We start from the raw sequence: 17,768 nt of genomic DNA on the forward strand, positions 1-17,768 counted from the left end.
AGACAACAATTAACATGATGAGGCACGTTTGCAGAGCACAGGGGGGTGGGAGACGGATGGCGTCAAGGAAAGGTAACACCTTGCTGTTAATTGATGGCAGCTAACCACCAATCGGGGATTGCCTAGTCTGCAAGGCTTAGCTTCAAGAACCAATCTGTTTCAAACGCGCAGCTTCTGAAAGTGTATAGAAACTCGTGCTTCTGTACAATAAATTGACATTTGCTTGCATCAAGCTGCGTCCCGTCTCTTCATTTGCCGCAAATTGGTGACCCCGACGTGATGCGTTTAAGGATCTGACGTGAAGGGCTCTCGAATCGCCTATCTGAGCGACATGCAGCAAATCCCACAGAACTTTGAATGATCTGCTGAAAGGAAGCAGGAGCCGGCCTGAAATCCCTCCGGAGTTGAGAGGTGAGCTGTGGGAAATCCGTAACGGGGAATCAGGCTTCGTCCCCAGAAAGAGACGTATATGGAGTCATGAAGGGTCTTCTAGTCAGATCCGTGAGTCCGTGCCTCAGTCTCCTCAAATGGTGACCCCTATGGTGGTGTTCCGAAGCCTTGGAAGAATAAGGACGGAGCTGGTTGATAAAAAAGACAGCTCGTGGAAGAGGGCTGCGTTCCGGAGGAGACGGCTTGGCTGACCGATCGTCTGGCTGGCTGGACCAGGCGGACAACCTAAACCCCGAGGATAACACCTGTACTCATCGAGACAGGTGAGCAGCCAAGAAACTTTAGAGACTTTGAAAGAATGAAAGTGTGTACATACAGCAGCCAATTGTATGATGCTGCCGCGGAGGGGAGCTCCGTGTCGGGAATGCATTTAGCATCTTGGTGGCAAATTCTGACTACTCTTTGCCAAGTGTGGACTAATTCTACTAACGGTGCTAAACCAGAGGAAGCTGTAAATTCCACCGACAGCGCGACTCTTCTCAAGACACCGTCAGTGATGGCGATTCCGTCCACACCTCCTCTGCCCCCAAAGCTTCTGTCACTGACTGCAGCGACCCTCACAACACAGGACCAAGCACGGGAACAGGACAACTCGGACAATGATTCCATTGACACTGATAAACCTTTTGATCCAGGTCCTATAGATCTGGAAAAGGAGCTAGACCTTTCCCCCACCCCCTTGTCTCTCCTGATGCATTGACTGTATTTTTGGGGAGGGTGAAAGGGAGTCTGAGGGATTGGTGACAGGAATGCAAGTGGGAAACACTTCAGTGATGGGTTTTGGGAGTCGCTATGGCATGTTCAGTATTTTGTCAGACAAATCAACCTGCAGAGTGGCAGCCTGTGCAATACGAGGCTGTTAAAGAGTTAAGCAAAGCAGTGCGGGAACGGAGGATTCATAATGAGAGAACAACTAGGTATTGTGAAGGAGAATAGGAAAGATAAACACGGTTATCTAGTGTTTAATAGGTGTCTGCACGCTTGTAGAGATATATAGCTGTGTAACGGCATGAATGATTCCTGCCCTGAGCCTGGTGGCGCATACAGCTGCGGTTTGTGTCCGGGCTCAGAGATGTAAATAGGGGCTTCTCTGTTTTGGTGGAAGTGTTTCTCTTTGCATAAAAAAAGAGGGAATGAAGGGAATGACCCCAGAGGTATGTTCAGAGAAGGCATGCTATGTTTCGAACTTTTTGACTGAACCAGTTCTTGTTTGGTGTGCCCTTCCACCTATGTATAATGTTAATCCAAAAGATGATGATATTGTTTACACTTTGAATGTCGATCATTGTCTTTCTGTAGATGCTGATGTAGTGGAAGGCTGTGGTGGGAACGTGTCGCAGCGGTTCTTCTCTTGTCCGGAGTGACAGCAGGGAAAGCATTAAAGAGTTAAATCACCTTGTTTGGTAGGCAGTTAAGCATGTGAGTCAAAATTGCCACTGCTTTTTGTTGTTGGTTCAAGTGATATGGAGAAATAGTGTGAAATGGGGACGCTTAACACTGACTGTGATTGTATATGTCTGCTCAGGAATGTGGGTATGGTGACTAGTCATGGGTGCGGTGTCTGGTCACATAGGCACACAGCTCTGAGGAGACAACTACAGTTTTTGAGGAGACGCCTGCTCTTATTCCCCTAACAAAGGGGAGACGGGGAGACGCCTGCCCCTCTTCCTCTAACAAAGGGGCTATTTAAAAGAGAACCAGAAAAGATGAGAGACATTCAAATGCTATCTAGAAGGAGGGAGTGCTAAGTCTCCTTGCTGGAGAAGATCGGATGGTCACAAGAACATGAATCACCTACAAACCTGCAAGACCACCACATTCCAGGAAACGGACTGATAAGCTAATTAACATATGAAGTGGGGTTTAGGTAACGAATATGTATAGGCGTTAATTGAATATTCATTCGTTTCATTGTATAAATGTGGGATGGTTCGTCACTTCGGGTATGCACGCTTGTGGAGGAGCGTCCCCCGTGCATCTGCGCGCAATAAACATACCTACTTTATAACTTTCGAGTTATAGAGTCTAATTCCGCACGTCAGTTTTGGCGAGCCAGGCAGGAGGATTTCTGCTCGGCTGAGGGACCAGCTGCGGAGCGGACACTCCTAGGCGCGCCCTGGGAGATTTCCTCGGAGGAGCCTCCTCTTCTCAGCTGTTCACCCGGGAGCAGAAGAGAAACCCCTGGATCCGCGGATAAAACGGTATGTTTTGTAACGGGGCGGCTGGTGAGACGCACGGAGACGTCCGGCGCGCAGCGTAGTCCCCAGGAGGAAAGGTACCTTGGGAGGGGGTTTGCTGACCAAGGGGTGGCCGCTAGCGATCTTGAGGGCAGATCGAGCAAACACGAGGTTACTGCCATTCCTTTAAAGCCCGGAGGCCTCGTGACAGAAAGCGGGGGGCGGGACGGAATAAGGCGGAATCTCACAGGAACAAGAGGGACCTCTTAGCAAAAGTAAAAGGGAAACTTTTGCATAGGAAAAAAAAAAAAAAAAAAAAAAAAAAAAAGGGGGAAGCTAAAAACTTCCATTAGGTTGTCTTAAGAATTGGGGAATTCCTAGAATGTAACAACTGAAATAGCGCTCTGTGTCTTGTTTGTTCTATGTGTTGTCTTGTTACATGTTCAAAACTTGGAGTTATGAAATGTATGTTGAAAAATAATAATATTCTGGTAATTCGTGGCAAATAGCGGAAAACTTAACACTCTGCTTAAGACCAGGAAAAATGTGGGTTTTTGTTTGTTGTTTGTTTTTTGGCAATTGTTCATTGAAATGCATACTTTGTGAACTGTCAGTGTTCCTAAAAGTTGTACATAAGTGCACGGTACCGTATAACATACTGCTTGTGTGACTGCGGGCTGCCCGGAGAGTGTGAATGGTGTGATTGAGATGCGCATTTTGATTTTCCGTGTATAGCTTAATTATTTTGACTGAGTGTGAGTACAAGAGTGCTTGAGACACGCGTTTGAGTGCAATACGAGTAAGGAGCTCTATCCGTGTTTCCGACCTTGGGTGGCTAAGGCAGCCGGAGAAAAACAAAGTAATTAAAATTGTAAAATGGGAAATGGAAGGAGTAAGCCCTGTGAAAAATCACCCTTGGGTTGTATATTAAAACATTGGAGTGATATCGTAGGACATGGTGGTACCGAAAATAGAAGGAAATTGATTAAACATTGTAATCAGTAGTGGCCTTTGTATAAATTGGAGTGATGCGAAATGGCCTCAGGAGGGAGGAACATTAGATTATAACACTCTCCTGCAATTAATGTTGTTTCTGAGGAGAGAGGGAAAATGGGACGAAGTATCGTATGCAGACATGTTCTTCGTCCTCCAGGACAAACCTGAGTGGCAAAAGGACTGTGGATTAGTACCCCCTCGGGATCCTATGGTACTAGCACTAGAAAGAGTGCGGGATTAACATCACCTGATCTTTGATTATGGCTCTAGAAAAGGATAGAAAAAAAAACCCCAACAACTGAGACCTAAACTAGAAAGATGTTCGTGTTGAAATTTTTGTGTTTAAAAGCTCAGGTTGCGGTTCCTTCTGTGGAGCAACCAGAATGAAACACGTTGTAAGATAAAAATTTGTACTGATGTATGTAAAACCTGAGGCAGGTGTGTGTGTGTGTGTAGAATCAAAGACCTTGTGAAAGTGTTAAAGTATTGGGGTGAGTTTGTACAAACCCCCGTATCCCCTCGAAGGTGCGGCTGAGTCACGCTGGATGCATGGCAGGGTGTTTGCTGTTTGCCTGCGAAGGCTGATATGTAATAACACAGACTTAAAGCAACAAGTAGCAGATGTGCATTCAGGGTAAGAAAGAGTTAAAACAGAAGTGCTGCTGCAGAGACAGGCTTGTGTAACCTGCAGAGCAGGAAGAGCATCTCCTGCCCCGAACCCTTCTGCTGGTGGGGAGGAGGGGGTTGCTGTTGCTGACGATTGAGCAGAAGGACCTGACAATGTCACCCCGATTGCTGCAGCATTTGCAGCACAACAGGACCGGTAACGGCCCCTCTAGGGCAGGGAATGGGTATGAGGTGGAATTTTAGTGAATACAAAACCAACTTATTTGTTAAACTTCAGTAAAAAAATAATAATAATAATTAAAAAAAAATTGTTACAGTTGTGGGAGCTGCTGGCCACCAGGAAAACATCCTGAAACCTTTAAAGTACAAACTAAGAAAACAAATAAGAATGCCAAATTCACCGAAATCTTTGTTGGGAAGAGATTTATTAGAACATCTAGACGTTTAAAGAAGGAGAAATGAAACTAAAAGTTAAAAATGATCAAGTAATTGAAACATTAAGCTTATCTTTAATTCAACAGAAAAGAGGAAAAGAGGACCTCCCTGAAGTAAAATACTTTTTTAACCAGGTGTATCCGAAAATAAAAGGTGAAAAATGTTTTACCTGTTACAGTAAAAATGATAAGGGGGAGGCTTGCCCAGTTCAGATAAAAACAATATCCCTTGGTCAGCAAGGCTGTGGGGATATTGGCAGAAAAACTGAAATAAAATACACTCTGTAGTAGTTCTACTAATGTAAATCTGTGTGTTTTGCCATGACAGTGACTTGTTATGGGATGTGCAGATGAAACTGCATTGACAACGAAGTACAAGGAATAAGGTTGGTCAGGTGCCTCCTACCATAGTCAAGGGCAAGACTGGGTTGGCCTCTGTGTTTGCCACCAAGAAGAATCTTGAGCTCCGCTGTTGGCTGCAACCCAGTAGGCACTGAGCAGTGGGAACATATGCCATGCCAGACCTTGATGTGCGGAATGGCCCACTCTGAGGCACTGATTTGGAAATTGGAAACCGCCTGGCCGACCATGAGGCCAGACGAGTAACAGAGGAGGTAGGAAAGGAGGAATTATCCTTTAATACCAGACAATAAAATCTAAACTGTAAGTACAGATCAAGAGCCAAACTATTCTAAAGAAAACTTAAAGGTAATTCAGGATATGAATGATAAAATAAAATTAAGTAAGTGGACTTATTTGAGGGATGGTCGTATAGCGGTACCATCCAATTTAATATGGACCACAGCCCTATTATTAATAAGACACATTGGGGAGCTGATGCTTTATATAAAAGTCTAAATCAGAAATTGATAGGGCAAAACTTGTATACTGTAATAAAACAGGTGACTCAGCAATGTGAAATGTGTTTATCCAATAATCCCAATAAAGCAAATAAAATAAAACTAGGGAACATTAGTAGAGGAAATGTTCCAGGGCAACATTGGCAGATCCAATTTCTCGGAACTTCCTTGAAAAGGGGGGTATCGATATTTATTGGTACTAACAGATACCTTTTCAGGTTGGCCAGAAGCCTTCCCGTGCAGAACTGCTAAAGCCCGGGAAGTGACCAAAATACTACTCCAAGAGATAATACCTAGGTTTGGAGTCCCAGCGGTAATGTCCTCGGATAGAGGACCACATTTTGTGTCCAGAATAATGCAAGCATGTGATGGGAACACGCAGTAGGGGTCTGGATGGACCTGTTCACGATATACGACCAGGGGACTATGTATACGTTAAGTGTTTTACAGATAAAACCCTGGAACCACAGTGGACCGGACCTTTTCAAGTCCTACTCACCACCTACACTGCAATCAAGGTTGAGGGACAGAATTCTTGGATTCACCATACCCGGATCAAGAAAGCCCCTGCAACTTCGTGGAAAGTAACCCCAGATAAAAAAAGAACTGAAACTCAAATTTACTCGGACAAATGGGAACAATATGGGTGGCAAGTAAGTGAACCTGAGCGGTTGTGGATCCACCATATGGGAAGGGCACCACAACAAACAATATAGAACAAAAGAGTCTGGGACTGAGCCAGTGGCCAGTCTTGTCCAACTTGTTATCAGTAAGCCCCAACTCAAACAAAGATATTTTTGATCAAAACAGATTTTATATGTATATATGAGGAACGTTTAGATTCTTAAAATGATCAATAGTGGGTTTAAACCATTTGTGTTTTTTTGTACCCTCTCTCTTGCCTACAACCAAGAGCCTGATAACTGGCCTTGGAATCATGCCCAGAAAAAACACACTGGAATAATGGGAAAGGTGGACTCAAAGGCGAAACTAGCTATGGTGGTTTTTTTTTCTGAAAATGAGGTGTACCAAAAGAATCAATGGGATCGGGAGGATGTACACAAAGTCGACCGATTATGGGGAAAATTAGGAGATAGGATAAAAGTAGGGTGTCAAACATATAATGAAAAAGATAACACCAAGATTTCAGGAGACACCCTGATTAATGTCAGAAAGGTAGATAAGGAATTTACCCTTCTAAATACAGCCATGTGCTTTAATTCACGGGAATGCTGGCACAATTTTACCTTAACCGAGCCCATCTTTATAATATGCCTAGGAAAATATCCTTTTGAACATAGAACATGGGCCAGAAAGACAGGCGACAAGTGGCAAACAGTAGATTTAGAATCTTGTATTATGCGAGAGCAGCAGGCCTTCCTCTGTGAAAGCAATACTATAATGGCTCAGGATACTTGTTTAGATACAGATCAGAAAATATGTCATTTCGAGGCCCAACCAAATGCAAACTTGAAAACAGTAATTATATATGCAGGGAAGGGATGTGCGTGTTTGAGAACTAAGTGTAACACAATAACTGTAGATGGGGAGGTAAAGGAGACTGCACAATATTCAAATTACTGTATCTGTAATTTTACATCTAACTTTACCCTATCACAGATGATAATTCCTACCCCCATAGGACTAAATATAAGCAGTATAAAAGAACTATTAAAACATGCAGATTTACAACGTATACTGGAAGAAACCAAAGAAAAGGGACATGAAACTCTTCTTATGATCCATGATGATGTAGAGGGGATCAAGAAAGTTTTAAAAAAGGTAGAACAGGATGGAAACCATAATTGGTGGGATACTCTCTTTGGCTGGTCACCTTCTGCAACAGGAATTCTTAACACTATGGTACTTTTGTGATCTTATTGATCAGTTTAGGAATTTCCTTAATACTAACCATTATGTTATATTTGTGGGTTTGGAGAATGTTTAAAAGGGTAACACTTATGTATGATGCTTTATATCATTCGGGAAGACTGCTTAAGTAAAAGAATTTACTTAGTTTGATAGAAAAGGGGGGATTGATATGGAGAAATAGTGTGAAATGGGGACAATGGACATCGACTGTGATTGTATATGTCTGCTCAAGGAATGTGGGTATGGTGACTAGTCATGGGTGCGGTGTCTGGTCACATAGGCACACAGCTCTGAGGAGACAACTACAGTTTTTGAGGAGACGCCTGCCCTTCTTCCTCTAACAAAGGGGAGACGGGGAGACGCCTGCCCTTCTTCCTCTAACAAAGGGGCTATTTAAAAGAGAACGAGAAAAGATGAGAGACATTCAAATGCTATCTAGAAGGAGGGAGTGCTAAGTCTCCTTGCTGGAGAAGATTGGATGGTCACAAGAACATGAATCACCTACAAACCTGCAAGACCACCACATTCCAGGAAACGGACTGATAAGCTAATTAACATATGAAGCGGGGTTTAGGTAACAAATATGTATAGGCGTTAATTGAATATTCATTTGTTTCATTGTATAAATGTGGGATGGTTCGTCACTTCGGGTATGCACGCTTGTGGAGGAGCGATCCCCCGTGCATCTGCGCGCAATAAACATACCTACTTTATAACTTTCGAGTTATAGTGACGTGCGGAATAGACCATGTATCATGCTTCAGAGGAACTGTCACATGCTGTCACACGGTCAAAGCTTCGTCACAGAACTGACAAGACAAGAAACGGATACCCTTTCCTTCCATTACGTTAATAGATCTGGAAGTAGTAGTTCAGAACACCGCTTTTACAGCAGTGGTGGCAGAAGACAGTCTCTTTAGGTCAAAGCTACAGTTTGTTTTCAAAAGATTTCCAGGAAATATCAGACTTCCCATAGGTCCCAATGGTCAACTACAGCTTCTATCCCCTTCTTTCCCCCTCCAGAAACATCCATCGTCTATACCTATTAACCATAAAACATGATATCCCATCATCTTTTATTTTTAAAAAAGAGGGGGAAACCACCAGAGTCAACACTTGAAAGTCTCTAAAATACGTAGAAACTTTACACTTATTTAAAATTGCCCAAACGTCATTCCATTCCCTGTCATTCAAAATAACTCTTCCAACAGGAACACAAATATGCTGCTAACCTGTGAACTACAAGTGAGCCACTGTCAAGGCAGTTGACTCGTTCTACAATAATATCTTCTAAAAAGGAGCATAACTTTGAAACACAGCTATCTCAGTAATGAGCGGAGAAGCAGCTAACAGGTTACATGCTACCGAACAGCCAGAGCAACCTCAAAAGCATTTGTGGGTCTCCATGACAAGGGAAAGACGGACCGAGTCAGCTACTAGTAAGCAACAAGTTACAGGGTTTTTTCCGCATCACCTCACACTGCATCGTGCCCTGGGAAGCAAAGACACCATTCCGAAAAGCAAACCCCCACCTGCCTCCTGCTCAACTCATGCCTGAGACAGGCTTCAGGGGGTGACCTTGGGCAAGGCCAACTGCACAGAGTTGTTCCAAGTGATGGTGGCGTTACTCCCCTCTCTTCCGAGAGGGAATGCATCCGTCGGAGCCCGACGATGCTGCCACGGCCTCAAGCTGCAGCCAGGCCTGTGCTGGGCCTTCACTGCTCTCAGCCCTGGCCCTCACCCATGGACGTGACGTCCCAGTAGGACTGCAGACCTGCCCATCCCTATGGACTGGCCTGGTGATCTGCACTCTTGGAGGACTCTGCTTACTGTCCCCAGAACTGTCCCCAGAACTCTTCTGCTCTTCTTGGTGAGGGCCTGTGGGGCTGATCCCTGGCCTGTGTGGTCACAGACCCTGCCAGCCTTGCTGTGGCTCTTGCTTTGCCCTTCCTCTGCAGGACAGCCTACCCCTGATGCGCCCTCGCAGATACTGCTGTGTACGTAACACTTCCATCTTTACCCCTAAGAGCTACATCAGTATTACAGTCGCCTACTACTGTGACCATAGAAGGAACATCAAAAACCAGCCAAATAATTTCAGAAATACAGCCAAGAAAAAAGTAGTCAAAATCAACAACATGAAAAGAAGTATAAAGAAAGAACAAAGGTTACAAAAGAAAAACCACCACAATAACCCAAACAAAATAAAGCTCACCTTTGTTCTTAATCTGCCAATTTCATTGACCATTTTCTTCACTTCTCCCTGCAAATTCAGCTGGGACAGTCCCCCTCTCGCCTCATACACCCTTAGTTCCTTCGTAGCTCTGCTCAGCAGCCTCTTCAACCTGCACAGCAAACTAGTCATGAAAACAATGAAGCAAAAAGGAACAAAACTGGACTTTTTCACATACTCTCATGTAAACAGCACAGACACAGCTTGCTTTATCTTTAATGTACTTGACACACCAGGAATTACCAGGAAAAAACAGTATTCCTGTGCCACATACACTTGGAGAGTCCAGATTTCACCTGAAAAGAGGAATGAAAGACTCCCTTTTTCCCAGGAGAACTGCAGGGCAACCTGCAGCTGCAGTTGTTTTGGCAGCTATTGAAAACCAGGGGCTGGTGTACAGAAGTACCTTGCAAGAACTAACACGAGGCTGGCATCTGCTCACAGTTAGGTACACCTATTTTTACACTAAAGTTTAATAAAACATGACTCCTACGCAGGGATACCTCTTCACCACGCTAAAAAGCCGTACCTCTTACAGTCTTTCTGCAGATCGAGGTTTCTTTTCATTTCTTGGGCCAGACGTAGTTCAACTGGGCGTTTCAACTCTACCAGCTTCTTCACTTCCTTTCTTTCACTCTCGCACTTTCAAAAGAGAAAAGAAAGATGTATCACGCACACAGAGCACAGGAAAAATACCTACGTACAGTCTGTGCATCTAGCGCTCTCCACAGAGAAGCTGCTGGACATCTCTATCTGTTAGCCACGTTCCACAGAATGCCATGGGACGGAATTCCCGAGGCTATTCCATCCATCCCTTCAGGTTTCACAGCAAACAGACCAATATGTAACTACAGAAACAGATGCCCTCGCCTGAAGCAAAGGCCATCCTCTTCTAGACATAACAGGTGGAAAAGATGCTGGAGAACACTTTTGGCAGTGCCTCTGCTCATAGTAGGGATTACGTAGGTATGCACTTCATGGGAGAACATCGATCCATCCAAAGCTTTCATGGGATCTTCCACCAACCAGCAGGCAGGGGCTTGTGGAGGAACCTGATCTTTTGGAGTTCTTCAACATTTTATTCCCCTCGGCCATTACCTCCACCTCTTCTGTGTGGGCATTTACTTAGCCACATGCTGGTTTTCCTCCTCTTGGTGTTTTCTCAGCCACACCAGAGGAGAGCTGGCAGCTGTTTTGACTTTGTTCTTCCATTTTCCCTCTACAGAAAAGGAGAAAAGGGGAAGGCCGCCCCTTGGCAACTGGCAGGCGCTGCTTGTTTCCCAAGCACTCGTTCATTTACCCAGCATTCCTTCAGTATGTTTTTCTGCAAGGCTTTTAAGCTCCCGCTACGCTGAAAACATACAGCAGCTCCTCCATACACGCACTGGAAACATAAACCCGCCTAGAAACCAAGGGGTCAGAAGATGACCACACAAAATCCAAGGAAGAACTGGGAACTGTGGCCTTGCTCGATGTGCTCAACTGATAGCAAACCACACTGGGAACTCTTCCCAACAGAGCCACTCCAGAACTTACACAAAGATACCCATCTAGCTTTTATTTGCTTCCTCCGTGACCCCCAAACGATAAGGTACTCGCAGCCTGAATGGCAAGGATAACAGAAAGCAATGATATGTAAGAACCTGACCAGAAGGTGCATGTGGTTCTCCTGGGTATTGGCCCGGTGCCTGGAGAATTTTCTGGGCTCACCTGTTGCAACAGTTCAGCCTTCTCCTCGTCCAGCTGAGCAACGCGCTCTTCAAGGTGGGATCTTGACTTCAAGTGCTCCTCCCACGTGCTGTGCAAGTCCTTGGATGTCAGAGCCAGCATGTTCTGCTTCTGCGTCTGTGAAAGCAACAGTGGCAGAAGAAAAAGTAAGGTGGCCGGAAAAGACAAGAGCGCAGGACAATGCAGTAACTTACACAGAAACAGGCCTAAGCTCTCCTCCACCCATCCAAGACCTATGGCCAAGGTTGATGTGGAGTGTAAAACACACCTTAGGAACCATAACCAAGAACAGCAGCTGGAGCTGGTGGGAAGAAGGAATACTCTAGAAGCGACAGGATGAGGTTACAACTTTGGGGGATAAGATGACATGCACACACACACAAAATCACCCTACAGCTTTCCTGCAAAGCTCCTCTGGTTCCCTCTATACTTCAGTTTTCGTAAGAACACTGCAAAAGGTGGTGCAAAAGGACAACATTCGCTCCTACTTTCAACAGCTACACTCAGATTTATTCATATAGTTACAGACATTAAGTACCTTAGTTTTCAACTTTCTTTCCAACTCCTTTTGCAAGCGCAGCTTGTCTCTCTCCAGGTCACTGTGGTAGCGTGTAGTAACTTCAAGTGAAGCTTCTGGCATAGATTGCTTTTTAGGTGCATCAGCAAGCTCCTGCTGCAGTTGTCCAAGCATGCCCTAACGAAACAGTAAAATGAGCATGAAGAAAGTTCTAAGAACATGAAATACGCCTTTAACTTATTTTATTATACAATTAGACCTGTCTAGATTGAACCCAAAAGTATGAAATTTTGCCTGCCAGCAGCAGGCATCTGCGCAGATGATGACCTCTCGTCATCTTTCTCAGCTGAGAACCTTTGACTATCAGCAGCTGTTCATGAGGATTTCTGTTTCCTAACACATAAAAAAGGCTCAAGTATTGTTCTTCCTTGAACAATACACAGGAACACACTGCCATCAGGTATTTTTTTCCTAACAAAACCCAAAGAAATCTGTTGTGATCTAAGAGCCACAGTCTGACTGCAAATATTACTCTGGTGACTGAAGGCAGGACTTTGTGTTAGATTGTTCTTTCTTCTGTTTCTTCACTATACAAATACAATTAAATGAATACAAATATCTGAAAGCTCCTTTGAGATACACTTTAAGGGTATGCTGAATCACATCCTCTTGTAGTCTTCTTACTCAGCTCGTTTTAGAAGTACTGATAGATTAGGTTTACAAAAATCTGCACAGCTCATATATATGTATAGCTATATACATATACACACACACACTCTCTCACATGATCTTCAAAAGGAACCCATTATTTTGGTAGTAAGAATACAAAGCAAGTCACAGTTTACAATGATTGACAGTACTGCTGGAGTGTGGCTACACATCATAAAAGAGAAAGCTTAAGGTCACCGTCTGACATGAACTTTGAGGAACAGGCAGGCCCCTCAGAACCCTCAAAACACACACAGAAATCAACAGCTGGACATTACTAATACTCTTCAATCTTGATAGCAGCTTACAGAGAACCTATTTTTTCCCCTCTATAGAAGCTTCATATAAATCTATCCCCAACCACTTCACTTCTCTGTACCTTCATTTCTCAGCCCTCGTGTATTGGATGGTTCCTCCTTTTATACCACTCTCATTCATGTCATCAGTGCAATACTTACATCAAAACCATCAAATACTTAAGACTATTCTATAGGGCATAACATGGACTAAGGAAAATAGATGAAAAAAAGTTCTAGAGAAGAATCACCTTTCTTGATCAAAGCTTAGACTTGGATACCTTTTTTCTGTTCTCTGCTTAGATCTGAGGACTAATATCCCCGTTGCCAAAACTTTCCGCAATTCCGAGAGAAACATAACAAACCAGAACAAATCAGTATTCTTTGGTCCCATGCATATAACTTACACCGGATATATTGTAGGAACAAACTAATTTCAAGAATGGACAAACTTTAAATTGTTCTTTCTACGCATATACTTTACCTGTCTTTCTACTACGTCAGTCTCATATTTAAAGACTTGTTCCCTTAAATCAGTACACTTGGCATTTAAATCCTTGTTTCGCTCTTCTATTAGATAAACTTGCTTTTCTGTATCAGCTCTAAGTTTGCTGAAAATGTCATTAAAACAGTGCTGCACATAATCCACCATTTTTTCTTTCATGATCCTCTTGTTCTGCATCTCTTCCCATTGCTGATGGAGTAAAAAGGTTTTCACCCTGGAGCTGGGCCAATCGCTCCTGCAAGGACTCTTGTTTTATTACAAGTTTGCTTACTGGATCTTTCTCAAGTTGTCGAGCATGATCACATTCCTTTGCCCGACCCTGGCCTTGACTTAATTCTTTTTTGCCATTTCTAAAAGCAAAGCTTTTTCTCTGAGCATTTGCTTCAACTGGTGAAGCTCATTTTCTAGCCTATTAGCTTTGCTTTTAGCTTTACACAGCTGCAGAGACAAGCTCTTGTTGGTTTCTTGCACGTCAGAGAGGTCACGATGGAGCTCGACTTGCAAGCAAAGGCATTCATCACGTTCTCTGTGAAATCTTCGTTCAGTGCAGGAGCGGGCTGCAAACTAGGACCATGCGCGGCAATCAGTTAGCTGAGGGGGATGAGCTCGAGCTTGTCTAGACAACAATTAACATGATGAGGCATGTTTACAGAGCACAGGGGGGTGGGAGACGGATGGCGCCAAGGATGGCGCCAAGGAAAGGTAACACCTTGCAGTTAATTGATGGTAGTTAACCACCAATCGGGGATTGCCTAGTATGCAAGGCTTAGCTTCAAGAACCAATCTGTTTAAAACGCGCAGCTTCTGAAAGTCTATAAAACCTCGTGCTTCTGTACAATAAATTGACATTTGCTTGCATCAAGCTGCGTCCCGTCTCTTCATTCGCCGCAAATTGGTGACCCCGACGTGATGCGTTTAAGGATCTGACGTGAAGGGCTCTCGAATCGCCTATCTGAGCGACATGCAGCGAATCCCGCAGAACTTTGACTGATCTGCTGAAAGGAAGCAGGAGCCGGCCTGAAATCCCTCCGGAGTTGAGAGGTGAGCTGTGGGAAATCCGTAATGGGGAATCAGGCTTCGTCCCCAGAAAGAGACGTATATGGAGTCATGAAGGGTCTTCTAGTCAGATCCGTGAGTCCGTGCCTCAGTCTCCTCAAATGGTGACCCCTATGGTGGTGTTCCGAAGCCTTGGAAGAATACGGACGGAAAAAAGACAGCTCGTGGAAGAGGGCTGCGTTCCGGAGGAGACGGCTTGGCTGAACGATCGTCTTGCTGTCTGGACCAGGCGGACAACCTAAACCCCGAGGATAACACCTGTACTCATCGAGACAGGTGAGCAGCCAAGAAACTTTAGAGACTTTGAAAGAATGAAAGTGTGCACATACAGCAGCCAATTGTATGATGCTGCCGCGGAGGGGAACTCCGTGTCGGGAATGCATTTAGCATCTTGGTGGCAAATTCTGACTACTCTTTGCCAAGTGTGGACTAATTCTACTAACGGTGCTAAACCAGAGGAAGCTGTAAATTCCACCGACAGCACGACTCTTCTCAAGACACAGTCAGCGATGGCGATTCCGTCCACACCTCCTCTGCCCCCAAAGCTTCTGTCACTGATTGCAGCGACCCTTACAACACAGGACCAAGCACGGGAACAGGGCAACTCGGACAATGATTCCATTGACACTGATAAACCTTTTGATCCAGGTCCTATAGATCTGGAAAAGGAGCTAGACCTTTCCCCCACCCCCTTGTCTCTCCTGATGCATTGATTGTATTTTTGGGGAGGGTGAAAGGGAGTCTGAGGGACTGGTGGCAGGAATGCAAGTGGGAAACACTTAAGTGATGGGATTTGGGAGTCGCTATGGCATGTTTAGTATTTTGTCAGACAAATCAACCTGCAGAGTGGCAGCCTGTGCAATACAAGGCTGTTAAAGAGTTAAGCAAAGCAGTGCGGGAAGGGAGGATTCATAATACATTTGCTATGTTCCTTCTTGAAGTGATGGCAGAACCTTATACACTCACACTGCATGATTGGAAGTTATTGCTTTGTATGGTACTAACTGATACAGTATATGATGTGGTTATTTGATTTTTGTGAGCTATGTGTAGTGGCCTTGATTGAAAACCTTAATCGGGGAATTGCTGTTAACTATGAGCAGTTGGCTGGAGCAATTAGTTGTGCCGATTCTGTGACTCAGGCAAGGCATCCCAGGGACAACTGTTTGCAAATGAATGAGACGGCTATTAAGGCAGTCCGGATGCGGGAGTCTTGCCACAGTGTTGCGGGGTCCTAGAGAGTCACTAACTGTAATACTAACTTTTGGCTTCAGAATATTTTGCAACAAGTCGAACATCAGGAAGCTCAAGGGTTGCTTTTAAAACAACTAGCTGTGATAATGCCAATGAAAATTGTAAATGGGCAACTTTCACAATCGCAACCCCAACATGTGTCAAATGATTGTAACGCGGAACTCACAGCAGACTGTAATTCTGAGGCCGAGTTCTGGAATGCAGCATAACAGATTTTTGCTTCTCTAATCTCTTCTGTAAGAATAGTACACGCTCTTAACTTGCTTAGTAAATTAGGCTGCTAGCTTGCTAAACAAAGTAATACTACAAATACTGTTCTTTTTTTTCTGGCTTATTAACAGATGTTGATCCTGTCCATCATATGTTGCTACAGAACCGAGGTGCTATTGATTTTTATTATTAGCACAGGGACACAAGTGTGAAGACTTTGATAGGATGTGTTACGTGAATCTGAGTGACCACTGTGAATTAATTTACAAAAGTATACAAAACTCAAAAGCCTTAAAACAAAGATCTGCAACAGAGCCAGGGGCGGGATGCCTTTGGTCTCTTCTCACGGCTGGGAAACTTTGGGCCATGACTCAAAAGTATTACAGGATTTATTATAATTACCTTTAACCACCTTATTGATGTTTGCCTTAGGTCTCCCATGCTTTTTTTTTCTGTATTCAGTGTTTAGTTGATTGTAACATAAATCAGGTCATGGTCACCCAGCTACACACCCCCTTTGCCTCCTCGCAATTAAGCAAAAAAGAGGATAGAGAATGTCTGAAGAGAGAGATAGGAGAGGAAACTGGAGAATATTTGACCTAACAAGAGATGAGAGAACAGCTAGGTATTGTGAAGGAGAATAGGAAAGATAAACATGGTTATCTAGTGTTTAATAGGTGTCTGCATGCTTGTAGAGATATATAGCTATGTAACTGCATGAATGATTCCTGCCCTGAGCCTGGTGGAGCATACAGCTGCGGGTTTGTGTCCAGGCTCAGAGATGTAAATAGGGGCTTCTCTGTTTTGGTGGAAGTGTTTCTCTTTGCATAAAAAAGAGAGGGAATGAAGGGAATGACCCCAGAGGTATGTTCAGAGAAGGCATGCTATGTTTCGAACTTTTTGACTGAACCAGTTCTTGTTTGGTGTGCCCTTCCACCTATGTATAATGTTAATCCAAAAGATGATATTGTTTACACTTTGAATGTCGATCATTGTCTTTCTGTAGATGCTAATGTAGTAGGAGGCTATGATGGGAACGTATTGCAGCGGTTCTTCTCTTATCCGGAGTAACAGCAGGGAAAGCATTAAAGAGTTAAATCACCTTGTTTGGTAGGCAGTTCAGAATGTGAGTCAAAATTGCCACTGCTTTTTGTTGTTGGTTCAAGGACATGGCTGTGAGGATTTGGATGGTATGTGCTGCGTGGATTTTAGGCGCCCCATTGCAGCAACATGTTATCAAAATCTGAGAAAATTTCAGCCTTTTTGGCATCCATTCACTCAATTGGCAGTATTGTTTGCTATTACCTTGGTTGCTGTCATGTTTGCAAGGGCCCTGCAGAACATGGCAAACCTGGTACTAGCTGTTCAAAAACAAAAAGGGGAAATTGTAAAATTGCACGGAACAGAGACAATGGGTTATTTTGACATTGATAATATGTCTTAGTTGCTTTTTTATTTGTTCTATTACTTGTACCTTGTTTTTACTCGTTCGGTTTCAAAGGTTCTTTTTGTGCAACAGGAAGGGGGAGATGCAGGAGCAGTCTGCGAACTAGGACCATGGGCGGCAATCAGTTAGCTGAGGGGAATGTGCTCGAGCTTGTCTAGACAACAATTAACATGATGAGGCATGTTTGCAGAGCACAGGGGGGTGGGAGACGGATGGCGCCAAGGATGGCGCCAAGGAAAGATAACACCTTGCTGTTAATTGATGGTAGTTAACCACCAATCAGAGACTGCCTAGTATGCAAGGCTTAGCTTCAAGAACCAATTAGTTTAAAACACGCAGCTTCTGAAAGTGTATAAAACCTCGTGCTTCTGTACAATAAATTGACATTTGCTTGCATC

General features: G+C 44.0%; 1 protein-coding gene and 1 long non-coding RNA gene across 5 annotated transcripts in view; one reads left to right on the forward strand and one right to left on the reverse strand.

The window, feature by feature from the left end:
* The window catches only part of LOC308057580, a 68,791-nt gene that overhangs the window by 36,498 nt on the left and 14,525 nt on the right, over window positions 1-17,768 (forward strand). The gene's annotated exons all lie outside the window — the stretch shown is intronic.
* On the reverse strand, window positions 9,692-12,359 carry LOC308057584 (ankyrin repeat domain-containing protein 26-like). Of its 4 annotated transcripts, XM_080411656.1 has the most exons (4): window positions 11,916-12,359; window positions 11,360-11,494; window positions 10,153-10,291; window positions 9,700-9,773 (listed from the first exon to the last, which is right to left on the reverse strand). In XM_080411656.1, the coding sequence occupies exons 1-3, from the start codon at window positions 12,066-12,068 to the stop codon at window positions 10,157-10,159; spliced, it is 423 nt and encodes a 140-aa protein (XP_080267782.1). In that variant the 5' UTR covers window positions 12,069-12,359; the 3' UTR covers window positions 9,700-9,773; window positions 10,153-10,156. The 4 variants fall into 4 exon arrangements, with proteins under 4 accessions (XP_080267784.1, XP_080267783.1, XP_080267782.1 ...); XM_080411658.1 differs by lacking the exon at window positions 10,153-10,291 and having other exon boundaries at window positions 9,692-9,761; XM_080411657.1 differs by lacking the exon at window positions 10,153-10,291 and having other exon boundaries at window positions 9,694-9,773.

This window comes from Falco punctatus, assembly GCF_963210335.1.
Source record: "Falco punctatus genome assembly, contig: scaffold_52, whole genome shotgun sequence".
Classification (NCBI taxonomy): Eukaryota; Metazoa; Chordata; class Aves; order Falconiformes; family Falconidae; genus Falco; species Falco punctatus.

Coding starts and splice junctions, on each gene's coding strand:
- LOC308057584 (XM_080411656.1), bottom strand. CDS start 12,068: ATGCTTGGACAACTGCAGCAGGAGCTTGCTGATGCACCTAAAAAGCAA. Junction 11,495..11,915: donor AAAGAAAGTTGAAAACTAAG/GTACTTAATGTC, acceptor TTGCTTTCACAG/ACGCAGAAGCAGAACATGCT. Junction 10,292..11,359: donor AGGCTGAACTGTTGCAACAG/GTGAGCCCAGAA, acceptor CTCTTTTGAAAG/TGCGAGAGTGAAAGAAAGGA.